General features: G+C 43.5%; 1 protein-coding gene across 1 annotated transcript in view; it reads right to left on the reverse strand.

The window, feature by feature from the left end:
* Nucleotides 1-9,532, reverse strand: part of plek (pleckstrin) — a 45,719-nt gene extending 36,187 nt beyond the window's left edge. Inside the window, exon 1 of the mRNA XM_043696658.1 lies at nucleotides 9,397-9,532. Within this exon, the coding sequence (XP_043552593.1) occupies nucleotides 9,397-9,444 (48 nt within the window). The 5' untranslated portion in view covers nucleotides 9,445-9,532. The remainder of the gene's footprint in view (nucleotides 1-9,396) is intronic.
* Between the last annotated feature and the right edge of the window lie 5,689 nt (nucleotides 9,533-15,221).

Consider the following 15,221-nt stretch of genomic DNA (forward strand, 5'->3'; position numbering starts at 1 on the left):
TTTACAAAATTATGAGGGACATGGATAGGATAAATAGACAAAGTATTTTCCCTGGGGTCAGGGAGTCCAGAACTAGAGGGCATAGGTTTAGGGTGAGAGGGGAAAGATATAAAAGAGACCTAAGGGGCAACTTTTTCACACAGAGGGTGGTACATGTATGGAATGAGCTGCCAGAGGATGTGGTGGAGGCTGGTACGACTGCAATATTTAAAAGGCATTTGGATGGGTATATGAATAGGAAGGGTTTGGTGGGATATGGGCCTGGTGCTGGTAGGTGGGACTAGATTGGGTTGGGATATCTGGTTGGTATGGACGGGTTGGACTGAAGGGTCTGTTTCCATGCCGTACGTCTCTATGACTCTCTGTGCAGTTTGCACATTCTCCATGTGTCTGCATTTGTTTCGTCCGGGTGCTCCAGTTTCTGCCCACAGTCCAAAGACGTACAAGCCAAGGTGAGTTGGCCGTGCTAAATTGCCCCATAGTATCACAGGGACATGTAGACTAGGTGGGTTAGCCATGGGGAATGCAGGGTTACAGGGATGGTTTGGATCTGGGTGGGTTGCTCTTCAGAGGGTCAGTGTGGACTCGATGAGTCAAATAGCCAATGACACGTATCCTTGTTGACCGTGTCATTTATTTTTTAAGTATTCCATTCTGGTAAAAATGAGTGTCTCTGAGTCGTTAAGAATCTCAGATACAGCCTTGTGTTTTATGAGTCATGACTGTCACTCCCTATATTTCCATGATGCTGACAGTTCTGCAGCTTGTTCTTTTTTTAAAATGATAATCCTAGAAAGAACACCCAACGGGCAAGTAACCTAGAGTCCTGACATCAATCAGATGCTTATTTCACTGTATGTTCTCTCTGCCCCATTCCCTAGTTAGTAACTCACTTTATACCACCATGTGTATGCTCTATTCAGAAAAATAATGATTACCTTTAGTTGATATGCTCACCATCGTTTCCTGACTTGGAGACGCAGTCTCACTGTGGGGGTAGGCTGGTTTACGGCTGAGCTGAGGAGGAATTTCTTCAGAGAGCGGCATATTTGGTCATTCTCTGGCCCAGAGGGCTGCGGAAGCTCAATCGTTGAGCAGGTTTAAGAGATCAATAGACTTCTCGATCAAACTGAATAGCTGAATAAGCACGAAGAGCCAAGGTAATCTACTCCTGCCCATTATTGTGATGTTTGGATTCAGTCACACATTAAAAGGATCAGATTGTGATCGAGTTGGACTGGACTTAGCCTCCTTCAGAAATGGGGAATGGGAGGTGGTTCTCAGAGCTATTACTGGTTACTTTTGCAAGCACAAGGTTACAAAGTACGGTTACCAGGATGGACCGGTGACCCATGTCCTGTGAATTTCCTAGCTCCATTGCAGGTGAGTGAGCAGATCAAACCATTCCCCTGCTCTTCACCCCCCCATCCCCTCCCCCCCCCCCCCCCCCAAGCAAACTGCCCCACTCAGCAACTCCTTATGAAGTCCGGTTCCTACAGTAAAGATATATGGTTCACTGCACTTCAGAGGTGTCATGCATCACAGGAGAAACCCAGCCTCTTGGTGGGGGGACTATAAAGGAACTGTCACCTGCTGTTGGATGCTTTTGTTGATAGGCTTTGAAGTACAATAACGATATGTTCTTTCAGTTTCAATAGCTAGATGCCGTATTATGAGCTGGGTGTGTTTTTACTGTGATGGTTAATTAAAGGGATCTGTTCTGCAATCAAACATTAATGCCCCCGCACATACGTGTAACAATACATTAAAGCACTTTTCCCAATTGCATTCAAAACCAATAGATTCACTGCTTAGGACCTAGAGCTGTCCTGATGCAAAGCAACTTAACTGTACACACCCATTTTAAGTTTCAAAAGAAAGTTGCTCTGCAGCTTCCCATAGACAGAATAATAACAGATATCTGTTCTTGAAATGCATTGATCAGCTGGTCATCTGATGTAGCTTAGGAAATGAAATAAGTGCGTTTATCTTCGCATTTTAATAGGCTGCTTTGTCTGTGAGTTTTACTGGTTCGTTTGGAGACTGGACCGATTATAAATGCTTTATTGAGTTTGAAAAAAAACAAGAGGCTGTGTAGACTACTTGATTGACAATTTTAAGAGGAGATGAAGGATTCTCTTTCTTTGAAGTTGTTTTTTTGCAACAGGTGGATTACTTGACAGAATTAAAGTTTTTGAATTGGTTTGTTTAATTAGAGTATTTTTCAATCTGAAATGACAGCTTTTTTAGATTTGCTGAAAATGTAGTAATTTTAACATCCATTTCAAAGATATGTCTACTGAGGTCTATCCGTGAGGATACAGGGTACATAGTTACCAAGGATATATCGGTAACATGGTGGGTGGTATTGGGCAGAACTGAGGAGATATAGGAGGCATGGATTAGAGAGAGGGTGTGAGAGACATAGTTGGTGGTTAGAGGGTGAGAAGGGGGGAGGGTTTGAGGTTCTGACTATTACAGCTTCACCTTCCTGCCTGCTCCACAGTTACTGAACAGTGGGCATGCACTTATTGACAGAAGTTAAAAATAGGCAGGTGTCTTTTCCCATTCAGTGCATTCTGGACTGAAGTCATCTGCAAGTGACTCAAGGATTGATTCTGTGACTTTTCTGGCCTGTATGATTCAGTATCACACCGCACAGTCCATGAACTACTGACCAGAGACTCTTTTGTCCAATACCCAGGGAAGAACACATCATTTTCTTTGCCATATATGGTCATTCATCCTTGCTATTGTCCCCTGGATCTTTCATAATGTGTTGAGAACAAAATCACAGAACAACTGTATACACTTGTGTGAAAGTCGGGCTTCTGATACAAAATCTGAACCAAAGTGCCAGAAGTTGAATTTTACACAAGTAATATTTTCAAGGGGTTTCAATCCACTCTCTTGGGTTCCCACAGTTGCCACAATGGAGGCTGTTCTCACTAACCCTTAAAATAGTGCAACAGGAGCCAAAGGCATTTTTGAATTGCTAATTATAAATACAGAACAACTTGCATGGAGGCAGACTTAACATGGCTACAATAAATTCATCAAAAACATAAGCCATATGTACAAATTTATAGGATTCCACTCAATTTGTTCACAGGACAGCAAGGAATGTGTATTAGCAGTAGAGCATGCAGTGACTGTCCATTAAAAATCCAAAAATTCGTCTGTCTCCTCATTTTCAGAACCAAATAATGTGTCTCAATCTGCTTCTTGAATGGAATCTTCATGTGAATCATCAGCATCATCTTCATCAGCAAACATTGGCCATATCATTCCACAAGAAATCAGATTCTGTCCCATCAAGTGCACTGGATCTCCCAGATTTCTGAATATGATGCCAGCCTACAAACCAATCAGCCAGGGGGTGATCTCATCCGAGCCTATACAATGTCTCAATTGGTGAATGGCTTCTCTCCTCTGATCATTCAGTCATTCCATTTTCTCTTGTGCTATCGTCCAAGGGCTTATTTGGAGACATATTCAACAGTTGAACAAGTTGATCTCTGGGAATTTGTGAGCTAATGTCAACAATAGCCTCTATGACAAGGTGTGATCTGAAAACATCCCAGGTGATCACTAACCAACGGCTCTTCAGACCTTTCGCTTAGGAAAACCTCCTGGCTGGAAGCTCCAAAGTTCCCTCAGCTGTATCTTAAAGACACCTTTGTGGATCCATCTTTATCACCAAATGGGAAGCTACTCATTTTGGCAGCTGTTGTTTCTTGGAAGATTTTAAACTGGATATCACCATCAGTTTAAACTTTGCAACCCCCCCCCCCCCCCCAAGACGTTCACAATGATACAATCGTGAATCCACCCTTTCCATAGCCAATTGGCTTCATGAGCACCATTTTATCACCAACTTTTCTTACCATTTGATTATATACCATCGATAGGTGATAAGCCTGGCATTGAGTCCTGCTGGGAGCTGCTGTGAAATCTTGATATTCTGTCACAGTACAAGTGTTTTTCTCTTCATAAACCTGGTAACCATCTAGGATTTGCTTTGAAATCTGTAAGGCCTGATTTTCTTGATCGCCTTCAGGTCAAGATTTGAACAGTTCCTTGAGAAACTGAGACTCCAATCTGGCAATTTACACTGACATATTTTCCAAATGAGGCCGCATGCTAGGCGATCCTCTGCTAGCGTGTTTAGTCTCTCATGTTCTTCTCAGTTATCGTGAATTCTGTAGCTGCTACTCAATTATTTTTCCGCTCCACAATCTCAGTGACTTTAGATCAAACTGGATTGCATGCTATATTGAGCATTACTCAAGTGTTCATGGTATATAGCACAAAAAGTGGCCATTCTTCCCATCATGTCTATGCCAGTCCCTGTTCTGGGGGAGTTAGTGGCATCGTGCCAATGTCACTAGACCAGCAATTCAGAGGCTCAGGTCAGTGTTCTGGAGGCATGGGTTTCAAATCTCACCACAGCGGCTGGTGGAATTTAAGTTTGATTAATAAAATCTGGAAGTGAAATCTGGCCTCCGATATGGCACCATTGCAACTGTCATCGATTGATATGAAATCCTGGCAGGTTCACTAAGGCCTATTTAGGGAAGGAATTTGCCACCATTACCCAGTCTGGCCTATGTGTGAACCCAGGCCCACAGCAATGCAGTTGACTCATAATTGAAGTGGTACAGCATCCACCCAGTCCAAACGCAATGAGCAACAATCATTGGCATGGCCATTGACTCCCATCTCATAAAATAAAAATTTAAAAACTGAGCTCAGCCAGGGCAATGATAGTTCTACTGCAAATCCAAGTGCTCTCAGATCACGGGAAGAGAAATCAGCCATGGTTCTAATCCCAATGACACAAAAGTCACTCCCAATTCTTTTCTTGTTGTTGCTAGGGTGACACCTTGTACATTCTCCAGATTAAACCGGCTCTTTCAGGACCACAGCTGGTGAGGCTGACATTTCCTGCTGACAGGCTTGACTTTGACAGAGGGAAAAAAAACAGCACAACCAAAAATGCCAACAGCAAGGCCAATTCCTAGTCTTCCACCAGCCCGCTCCTGCCCATTGGTAAAAAAAAATAAATTGACCGTTCCTGCATATCTGTTCTTTAAATAAACATCAAAGACTAATTTTTACCTCAGTTACTGTTCAAAACTAAAGCAGCTACAGTTGTTTTGGTACATGGTGTTAAAATAAAGGAAATAAAAAGACATGGTCTTTACAGCAGTCAGTTCCTGTCAAAGAACTGCTGGCAATCCAACTTCTGCCTTATTTGCATGCTGCCATTATATGCATCAATGCACACGAAATGTTCTCCATCACAAAAACATTCACTAGATCACCATTTGCTCACTGTCGTTCCATCCTGGAACTCCCTGCTATTCTGGGTGTCCTTACACCACAAGAAATGCAGTGGTTCAACAAGGTGGTTCACCACCAGCATCTAAAGGATAATCTTCTCCAGCAGTCCTGGAGACATAGTGGTAATGTCCCCAGGAATCCAGAGGTGTCGGTTAGTGATCAGGTGCTATGTATTCAAATGCCACCGTGACAGCATTTGGATTCGGATTCCGGGATTGCAAGCTAGTCTCAGGAACCACGAATATCGTAAAAAACCCGCCAGGTTCATCAATGTCATGGGAAGGTAGTCTGTTGTCCTGACCCCTGACCCACAGCAATGTAGCTGAGCCTCTGAAATAACCTGGACAGCCATTCCGCTCAGGGGCAAATAGGACAGACTACAAGTGCTGGTCCTGTTAGTAATGCTCACACCCCATGAAAGAATACTGGAAAAATTAGGGATGGGCAATAAGTGTTGGCCCAGCCAATCACACTCCCATTCTGTGAATGCAATAAACACATAATGAAATATGTTCTTTTGTAGGTAACCATTGTGAACCTGGGTACACAAGAAGCACATTCATTATGTGGGGCATTTAAAAGGAGGTTTATAGCTAAAAGTTGAATTGAACAAATGAAACAAGAATGTTGAATTCCAACAGAGATACATTGACAATGTACATTTCTGTACTTATAACCGGATGTTTATAATTAGTCTATTCACCGCTGTAGCCTTTAATAGCATCAGCATCTTACTTACATACAAAAGCCACATCAATAAAATCTGGAAGTAAACACCAGAACCTGAATCAGCTGCTGACAGCTTACATAAACCGTTAAAAAGAAACTTGTGTAAATATTACTCTGCATAGGGCCTTTGGAAATATTACTTCCTCCATGTTTTTACAATACTGCCATACACAGTAACCAATCATAGAATCATCGAGAGTCATACAGCACAGAAACAGACCCTTCAGCCCATGCCAAACACCCAATCCCAAACTAAACTAGTCCCACCTGCCTGCTCCTGGCCCCTAACCCTCAAATGTCTTTTAAATGTTGTAATCGTACCCACATCCACCACTTCCTCTATACGTTCATTCAATAAATGAGCCACTCTGTTTAAAAAAATTGTTCATGTCCTTCTTAAATCTCTCTCCTCTCACCTTAAAATATTACCCCTAATATTGAAATCCCCCCACCCTAGGGAAAGGGCACTTGCTATTCACCTTACCCTCATGTTTTTATAAACCTCTATAATGTCATCCCTCACCCTCCTATACTCCAGTGAAAAAGGTCCCAGTCGAATTCAAACCCTCCATTCCTGGCAACATCCTGGTAAATCTCTTCTGAACTCTCTTCAATTTAATAATATCCTTCCTGTAGCAGAGCGACCAGAACTGTACATAGTATTCCTCTTACACTAAAAAGTCTGAGCAATGAAGGCAAGTGTGCTAAATGCCTTCTTAACCATCTTGCCTAGATGTGATTGAAGTCAGGTTATTCTCTGCAGGGCAGAGGCCTGAGTAAATAGAGGCATGAAACAGTGTGGGCTCTCAAAAAAGGTTCGGCAGCAGTAACAGCTTTCATTCACCGAGTATCTTTGAGGTTAAAAGACAAAAAACAGGTAATGACAAATATGGAGATATTACGAAAGTTGGGACTTCAAGAAGCAAAGAGGAGAGAGTGATGGAGAATTGAAGGGGATTGGGCACGGAATTACAGAACATGCTGACTGGATTAGTGGAGGCTCAGCCACCAGTGGTGAGGCAAGGAGAGGATGTGAGGATTGGTGATGGCACAGCCACCATGTTTAAAACAGTTCTCTGGAAGTTCATTTCACACATAAACCACCATGCAAAAAAATTGCCCCACATGTCTTTCTTAAATCTTTCTCCTCTCACCTTACAAATATGCCCCTTGGGCTTAAAATCCCCCACTTTAGGGACAAGACACCTGTCATTCACCTTATTTATACTTCTCATGATCTTAAGAACCCTGATAAGGCCACCCTCAACTTCTTATGCTCCAGTGAAAGAAGTCCCAGCCAACCCAGCATATCTTTGTAACTCAAACCTTCCATACCCGGCAACATCCTGGTAAGTCTATTCAGAACCCTCTCCAGCTTAATAATATCCTTCCTATAACAGATCAACCAGAACTGGACAGAGAACTCTCGAAGACAACTCACCAACTTTTATACAACTCAACATTATGTCCCAATTCCTATTCTCAATGGTCTGAGCAATGAAGTGCGCTAAACATCTTCTTAACCATCCTGTCTACATGTGATGCAAACTTCAAAAAATTATGTATCTGAATCCCTTGGTCTCTCTTTTCTACAACACTACCCAAGGTTCAGGCTATCCAGATGGCTGCTATTAAAGCACTTTGTCTTATTTCTAATGTTACCTGATCTAAATATATGAGAGATGTGGACACGATATTCGACTTAACAGTGGGATTTTACCTAAGAGTACATCAGCAGACAAAACAGTACTGGACCTGACTTTAACACTAAGCAAGTGGGTAGATTTTGAATGGGTTAAAATCAGGCTCATTAAGTTACAGAATGTCAGAATTTTATTTAAATTGAGAAAAAAAAACACAAATGGACTTGAGGGGGAACTTGTACATGAGACACAGAAAGCTAACACACAGGTAATCAGGAAGACTAATGGTATGTTGAGCCTTATTTCAAGGGGGTTGGAATATAAGAGTGGGGAAGTCTTACTGTAACTGTACAAGATGCTGGGGAGACCAGTTTTGGTCCCCTCATTTATTTCATTGGAGTCAGTTCAGCGAAGATTTCCTGGGATAAGCCCTGGTATGGAGGGATTGTCTTATGGGTAAAGGTTAAACAAGTTGGGACTCTATTCACTGGAGTTGAGAAGAATGAGAGAGGATCTCATTGAAACATATTAGACTCTTAAAGGGCTGGAACTGCTGAGAGTTTTTTTTTAACTCATGGGAAAGTCGAGGACACAGCCTCAGAATAAAGGGGCACCAATTTCAGACTGAGATGAGGAGGAATTTATTTTCTTAGCGGTCTCCACGTGTTCTGCAAACCTCTTGGTGGCAAAAGTTGATCGGTTTTTATCCTCCCCCCCTCCCCCTTCAAAACTTCTGCAGAGTAACGCAGCTGTACGAACACACTCGACATCACAAAGTTGGTAAAAACAATGACTGCAGATGCTGGAAACCAGATTCTGGATTAGAGTGGTGCTGGAAGAGCACAGCAATTCAGGCAGCATCCGAGGAGCAGGAAAACTGACGTTTCGGGCAAAAACCCTTTATTCCTGACGAAGGGCTTTTGCCCGAAACGTCGATTTTACTTCTCCTTGGATGCTGCCTGAACTGCTGTGCTCTTCCAGCACCACTGATCCAGAATCACAAAGTTGGTACGACTGGCCTTTAAAAAATGAAACTTGAGAGAAAGCAATGAGCTCTTAGAGAAAACCGTTTTCTGCGGGCACTTCCCCTTGATAGTTCAACTTCTAGATAAACAATGTTTCAAAACGTCTGTTAACCGCGAGTAACAAAAAATCTTGTTTTTCAACTGTAAACAATGAGTCAAACAAAAAGAAACTTGACGAATTCATGATAATAACTTTTAATCGCAATGAAAGCAGTCATCTTTTGTCTAAGTCACTGCAACTTGGGTTTAAGAGCTCAGCGTCAGTATGAAGTGAGACGGGAACTGGGTCTTGCTAAAATATATTGCGTATAAGCACAGAGAAACAGTCTCTCTCTCTCTCACACACACACACATTTGACCACTTCTTGTTGGAGAAGTTGCAATCCACAGTGACATTACAAAGTAACCAGAGGAAAATGCTTAGACTTGCAAATAGTCCTGAAGAGTACAGAGAGCTACTCAGCGTGGAGACAGATTCCAACTGGGTCCTGTCAAAGATATTGACCCACTGTGGGGTTAGACCCCTAACCTCTTGCAGAACATCTATTTACTGAGAACAATGTTGACAACACCCCACGGGCAAATCTGAAAATCCCAGTTCAGAAAATACATCCCCAGCCTCTCCTCCCAGTGGATCCGCAATAATGATCTACCTTTTTCACAAGGTATCCCTCCCGGACAACTTTGGCCTCCTCTTCCATGGCTTTGTGCTCCTTGCTCTGTGAGCAGACAGACCTCAGGCTATGTTCCAAATGACCGTCTTACCCACTCACCGCCCCTTTTTTTGTTCTATATAGAACGTTATTTCCTTGTGTTGCATCACGAGGACCAGGAAAGTAAGTTTCCGTTCTCAACGCTGTGTAAAAACCTCAAGAAACGATTGCTGATAAAGTAAAGCAGTACCCTGTTCGACAATTCATTGAGAATGGAAGTGAGAGATGAATTTTCGCTGCTGGTTAATCCACTTGAGGTGATTATGTATTGGTGGCTGCAGTCAATTTTACCCAGCAGAAACAATTTTTTTTATTATGAAAAAACATACATCTGTAATTTGAAATAGTTTATAAATACAATGTTTTACAACACCCTGTTATCTCACTATGTTTGGGCATCTGTTCACATCCCATCTGAATAAGGCAAAGTATTGCATACCAGGCGAAAGTGGGTACTGCAGAAGCTGGAAACCAGAGTCTAGATCAGAGTGGTGCTGGAAAAGTACAGCAGGTCAGGCAGCATCCGAAGAGCAGGATAATCGACATTTCGGGCAAAAGCCCTTCACCAGGAATAATGGCAGGGAGCCTCCGGGGTGGAGAGAGAAATGGGGGGGCTGGGGATGAAGGTAGCAAAGAGCACAATAGATGGATGGAGGTGGGAATATAGGTGATAGGTTCGAGAGGAGGGTGGAGTGGATAGGTGGGAAGGGAGATAGACAGGTAGGACAGGTCATGGGGACGGTGCTGAGCTGGAAGGTTGGAACTGAGGTAAGGTGGGGGGAGGGGAAATGAGGAAACTGGTGAAGTCCACATTGATGCCCTGGGGTTGAAGTGTTCCGAGGCGGAAGATGAGGCATTCTTCCTCCAGGCCTCGGGTGGTGAGGGAACGGCGGTGAAGGAGGTCCATGACCTCCATGTCCTCGGCAGAGTGGGAGGGGGAGTTGAAATGTTGGGCCACGGGGCGGTGTGGTTGATTGGTGCAGGTGTCCCAGAGATGTTCCCTAAAGCGCTCTGCTAGGAGGTGTCCAATCTCCCCAATGTAGAGGAAACTGCATCGGGAGCAACGGATACAATAAATGATATTGGTGGATGTGCAGGTAAAACTTTGATGGATGTGGAAGGCTCCTTTGGGGCCTTGGATGGAGGTGAGGGAGGAGGTGTGGGCGCAGGTTTTGCAATTCCTGTGGTGGCAGGGGAAGGTGCTAGGACGGGAGGGTGGGTTGTTGGGTGGCATGGACCTAACCAGGTAGTCACCGAGGGAATGGTCTTTGCGGAAAGTGAAAAGACGTGGTGAGGGAAATATATCACTGGTGGTGGGGTCCGTTTGGAGGTGGCGGAAATGTTGGCAGATGATTTGGTTTATGCGGAGTTTGGTAGGGTGGAAGGTGAGCACCAGGGGGGTTCTGTCCTTCTTACAGCTGGAGGGGTGGGTTTGAGAGCAGAGGTGCGGGACGTGGGTGAGATGCATTGAAGGGCATCTTCAATCATGTGGGAAGGGAAATAATGGTCTTTAAAGAAGGAGGCCATCTGGTGTGTTCTGTGGTGGAATTGATCCTCCTGGGAGCAGATACAGTAGAAGCGGAGGAATTGGGAATATGCCTCTGCCGTATCTGCTCCCAGGAGGACCAGTTCCACCACAGAACACTACCACTGTCGACAGAGCCTGGACCTTGTCATTAAGTCCTTGAGAACAGAGGTCAAACCCACAGCTTTTTAATACAGGATTTCAAAAGTGGGATCTCAAAACCACTGGACACCTCAGCTGGGGATGTAGTTGAAGTTTTACAGTGTTGATGTCTCATTGAACCATACAGGATTCTCAAGGGATTTGACAGGGCAAATACTGAGAGAATGTTTACCCTCATGGGAGAGTCTAGGCATTTATTTTTCCATCTTCTCTCTATTCTGGGCACCACTTTTATGCTGGTCCATAGCTTCCCTTGAACTCAGTGGCTTGCTAGGCTACTTCAGAGGGCAGTTGAGAGTCAACCACATTGCTGTGGGTCTGGAGTCACATGTACACCAGATCAAATGGAGGTGGCAGTCTTCCTTCCCTGACAGACATTATTGAATCACGTGGGTTTTTCCGACAATCAACAATGGTTTCTTGGCCATCGGTAAATTCTTAATTCCAGATTTTTTTTTTAAATTTTAAATTGAACTCAAATTTAACCACCTGCCATGGCAGCATTTGAACCCAGTGCCCCAGAAAATTAACTGAGTTTGTGGATTAATAGACTAGCAATGATACCACTAGGCCATCACCTCTGCTCTGAAGAGGCATAATCTCAGAATGAAGGGACACTAATTTAAGGCTGAGCTGAGGAGGAATTTCTTCTCTCAGAGGACTGGGAGTCTTTGGAACTCCTTGCCCCAGAGAACTGTGGGGGCAGAGTCCTTGTGTATAATTAAGGCTGAGATAAACAGATTCTGGATCAGCCAGGGAGTCAAGGGAAAGGGCAGGAAGAGTGAATGTGAGGAATGTTGGATCAGATGTGATCCTGTTGAATTGTGGAGCAGGTTTGAGGGGATGAATGGCCTCTGCCTGTTCCTATTTCTTTTGGTCTTAAACGGATGTAGGAATTTATGATGCAACAAGCTCAAATGAAGTACATGGTCATAGTTTTTTTTTTAACATCGAATCATACAGGATGGAAACAGACCCTTTGGTGCAAGGGGCTTTGAGATGCCATAGTAATCTTATGGAATCGTGAAGCAGGCTGGAGGGTCTGAATGGTCTACCCATCTCCTAATTTGTATGGTAATATGTCCCTGGCATGGATACAGAAACTCTGGATTGGAGTCCCATTTCCAGGACTTGATGACCAAGGAAGGTGCATTCATAATAAGGTTAAACGGTCAAGTCAAAAATCTTTCCAACACATGTCAATGGTGGGTGGTAAGATTAGGAGAGATTCCTAGTCAGCCAAATTATGGAAATAAATTGGAGCCTCTACCAAAACTGTCCATAGTTCCAGACTACAACCTGCATGTGAAAGGTCCCATAACAACCTGAAGTCTGTGGGTAAACTGTGACATAGACTACCACAAGAGGTTTGGGCGAACAATAGTGGAGAAGCTATTCCCTGTGACTTGAGTCATAGTTTTAAAACAATTGGCCAAGGAACTATAAGGGAAATAGAAAGCAACTGTTGAAGCAGGGGTAAGGTCAGACTTCGCTGTAGCTGTCAACTGGCTATTGGAGATGCATTTGAAGAGATAAAGTTTACCCATTTATAGGGTAATTGTTTGGGAGTGAGATAAGTTGGATAGTCTTTTGAGGAGTTATGAAGACAGATTGGAGAAGTTAGGATTGTTTTCCCTGGAGAAGAGAAGGCAAGAGGAGATTTGAGCAAGGGGTTCAAAATCATGAGGGGTCTGGACAGAGCAGATAGGGAGAAACTGCTTCCACTCGTGAAAGGATCAAGAATGAGAGAGCACACATTTAAAGTATCTGATTAAAGAGAGCAGAAGTGAGATGAGGAAAGGCTTTTCATGCAGTGATTGGCTAGAATCTGGAATGCCATGTCTGAGTCTGTGGTGGAGGCAGATTCAGTTGGAGCAAATGGGATTACACTGAAAAGGAAGAATATGCAGGTTTATGGGGAGATGACTGGAGAATGACAGTTAGGGGATTGAACATTTAGAAAGCCAACTCAGAGATGATGGGCCAAATGGCCTCTATCTACACTGTAAGCATTCTGTGATAGTGGGTTCATAGCAGATCTCCACATTGCAGAGGATTCAGGAGGCACTGTGCTTCCCTCCTCTATTTAAAGGATGAATTTTGAAACAATTTCCTATTAGTAACAGCCTCTAGAGGTATCTCAAGGACAGGGATCCAGGCTCATAGTAATTGAAGGGCTTGAGCAAAAGGGAGAGGCTGATAGACTGGGGCTATTTTCCCTGGAGTGTCAGAGGCTGAGGGGTGATCTTATCTAAGTTTATAAAATCATGAAGGGCATGGACAGAGTGAATAACCAAAGGCTTTTCCACTGGGTAGGGGAGTCCAAAACTAAAGAGCATAGGTTTAAGGTGAGAGGGCAAAGATTAAAAGGGACATAAGGAGCAACTTTTTCACGCAGCGAGTGGTGTGTGTATGGAATGAGCTGCCAGAGGAAGTGGTGGAGGCTGGTACAATTACAGCATTTAAAAGGTAGCTGGATGGAACATGAAAAGGAAGGGCTTAGAGGGACATGGACTAAATGCTGGCAAGTGGGATTAACTTAATTTAGGATATCAGGTTGGCATTGCTGAGTTGGATTGAAGGGTGTGTTTCCGTGCTGTACATCTCTGTGACTCTAAGCAAATGATTTCCGGGACAGATTGGAAAATAGATACAAGACCTTCTCTTAGAAAGTTGTCTCTTTTGGACAGTTCAATCAATATAACAGTTCTAATTTTGTCTGCGTATACCAATTGCCCCCATAAACTGGAATCCCAACCACTTTTTATCTTATCTGGGAAGCAAAGAATAACTTTCATCTCTAACAAGCTCCTCCATGGATCCCTACAGCACAGCAATAACCACATCCTCATAATTTCAGGAACATTTACTTACTCCTGAGCTTTGCTATCATGATCCTAAGTATCCTGTATTTTTGCATTAGTCTCATACATACCTATTATCTTACTTTTTGCAATGAGTTTCTCACATAGAGCCTATTCATTAGCAATTAAAACCCATAAGTACAACTTTTATCACATTATCTTTCTCCATACTGTAATATTCTTGGTCTCATTTGTTGCTAAAGGACAGTTACAGAGCTTGCTGAGGTAAGAAAAATATTAATTTATCTTACTGTGACTTCATCTTGACACAAGGCTGTAAGAGAGAAAGCAAGGTCATGCGACATTGTACATGTACATTAAGAATCATAGTTACACGTAACATGCGCTCATTGATTTTCCAAAATCTTCACTTAGGAGTAAGAAAGTAAAGTCTAACAAATCCATGTTGACTGCATGAATAAATCCACACCTTCCTCAATATTTCCATTTTCACCACAACAGGCAGGAACTGACTCCAGTTTCATCTGTTCGTCATTGCCTGATCAAACACAAGTTGATCCATGGGCCAGCATTTATTGACCATCCCTAATTTCTCTTGAGTAGGTGCTAGTGGTGAGCTGCCTACTTGGACTGCTGTCGTCCATGTGGTGTAGATTCACCCACAATGCTACTGGAGAGGGAGTTCCAGAGTTTGACTGACTGACCATGGAGGAACAGTGATATATTTCCGAGCCAGGATGGGGAGTGACTTGAAGGGGAACTTAAAGGTGGTGGTGTTCCCATGTATCTGTTGTTCTGGGTAGTCTCTCACATCTGAGTTGAAAACTTGCATGTCTAAGTTCCAGTCCAAGCAAGGGAACCTGACAGATCCCAGGCTGACCCTGCAGGTCAGTACAGGTTGTTCTGCTATAACACACATTTCGTTAACACGAATTCACTATAACCATGATTGTCGAATTGGGAACACTGTTTGAGGAGAAAGTGAGGTCTGCAGATGCTGGAGATCAGAGCTGGAAATGTGTTGCTGGAAAAGCGCAGCAGGTCAGGCAGCATCCAGGGAACAGGAGAATCGACGTTTCGGGCATAAGCCCTTTTTCAGGAATGAGGAAAGTTTGTCCAGCAGGCTAAGATAAAAGGTAGGGAGGAGGGACTTGGGGGAGGGGCGTCGGAAATGTGATAGGTGGAAAGAGGTCAAGGTGAGGGTGATAGGTCAGACGGGGGTGGGGGCGGAGAGGTCGGGAAGAAGATCTCAG

Source organism: Chiloscyllium plagiosum, chromosome 9 (genome assembly GCF_004010195.1).
Source record: "Chiloscyllium plagiosum isolate BGI_BamShark_2017 chromosome 9, ASM401019v2, whole genome shotgun sequence".
In the NCBI taxonomy this organism is placed as follows: domain Eukaryota; kingdom Metazoa; phylum Chordata; class Chondrichthyes; order Orectolobiformes; family Hemiscylliidae; genus Chiloscyllium; species Chiloscyllium plagiosum.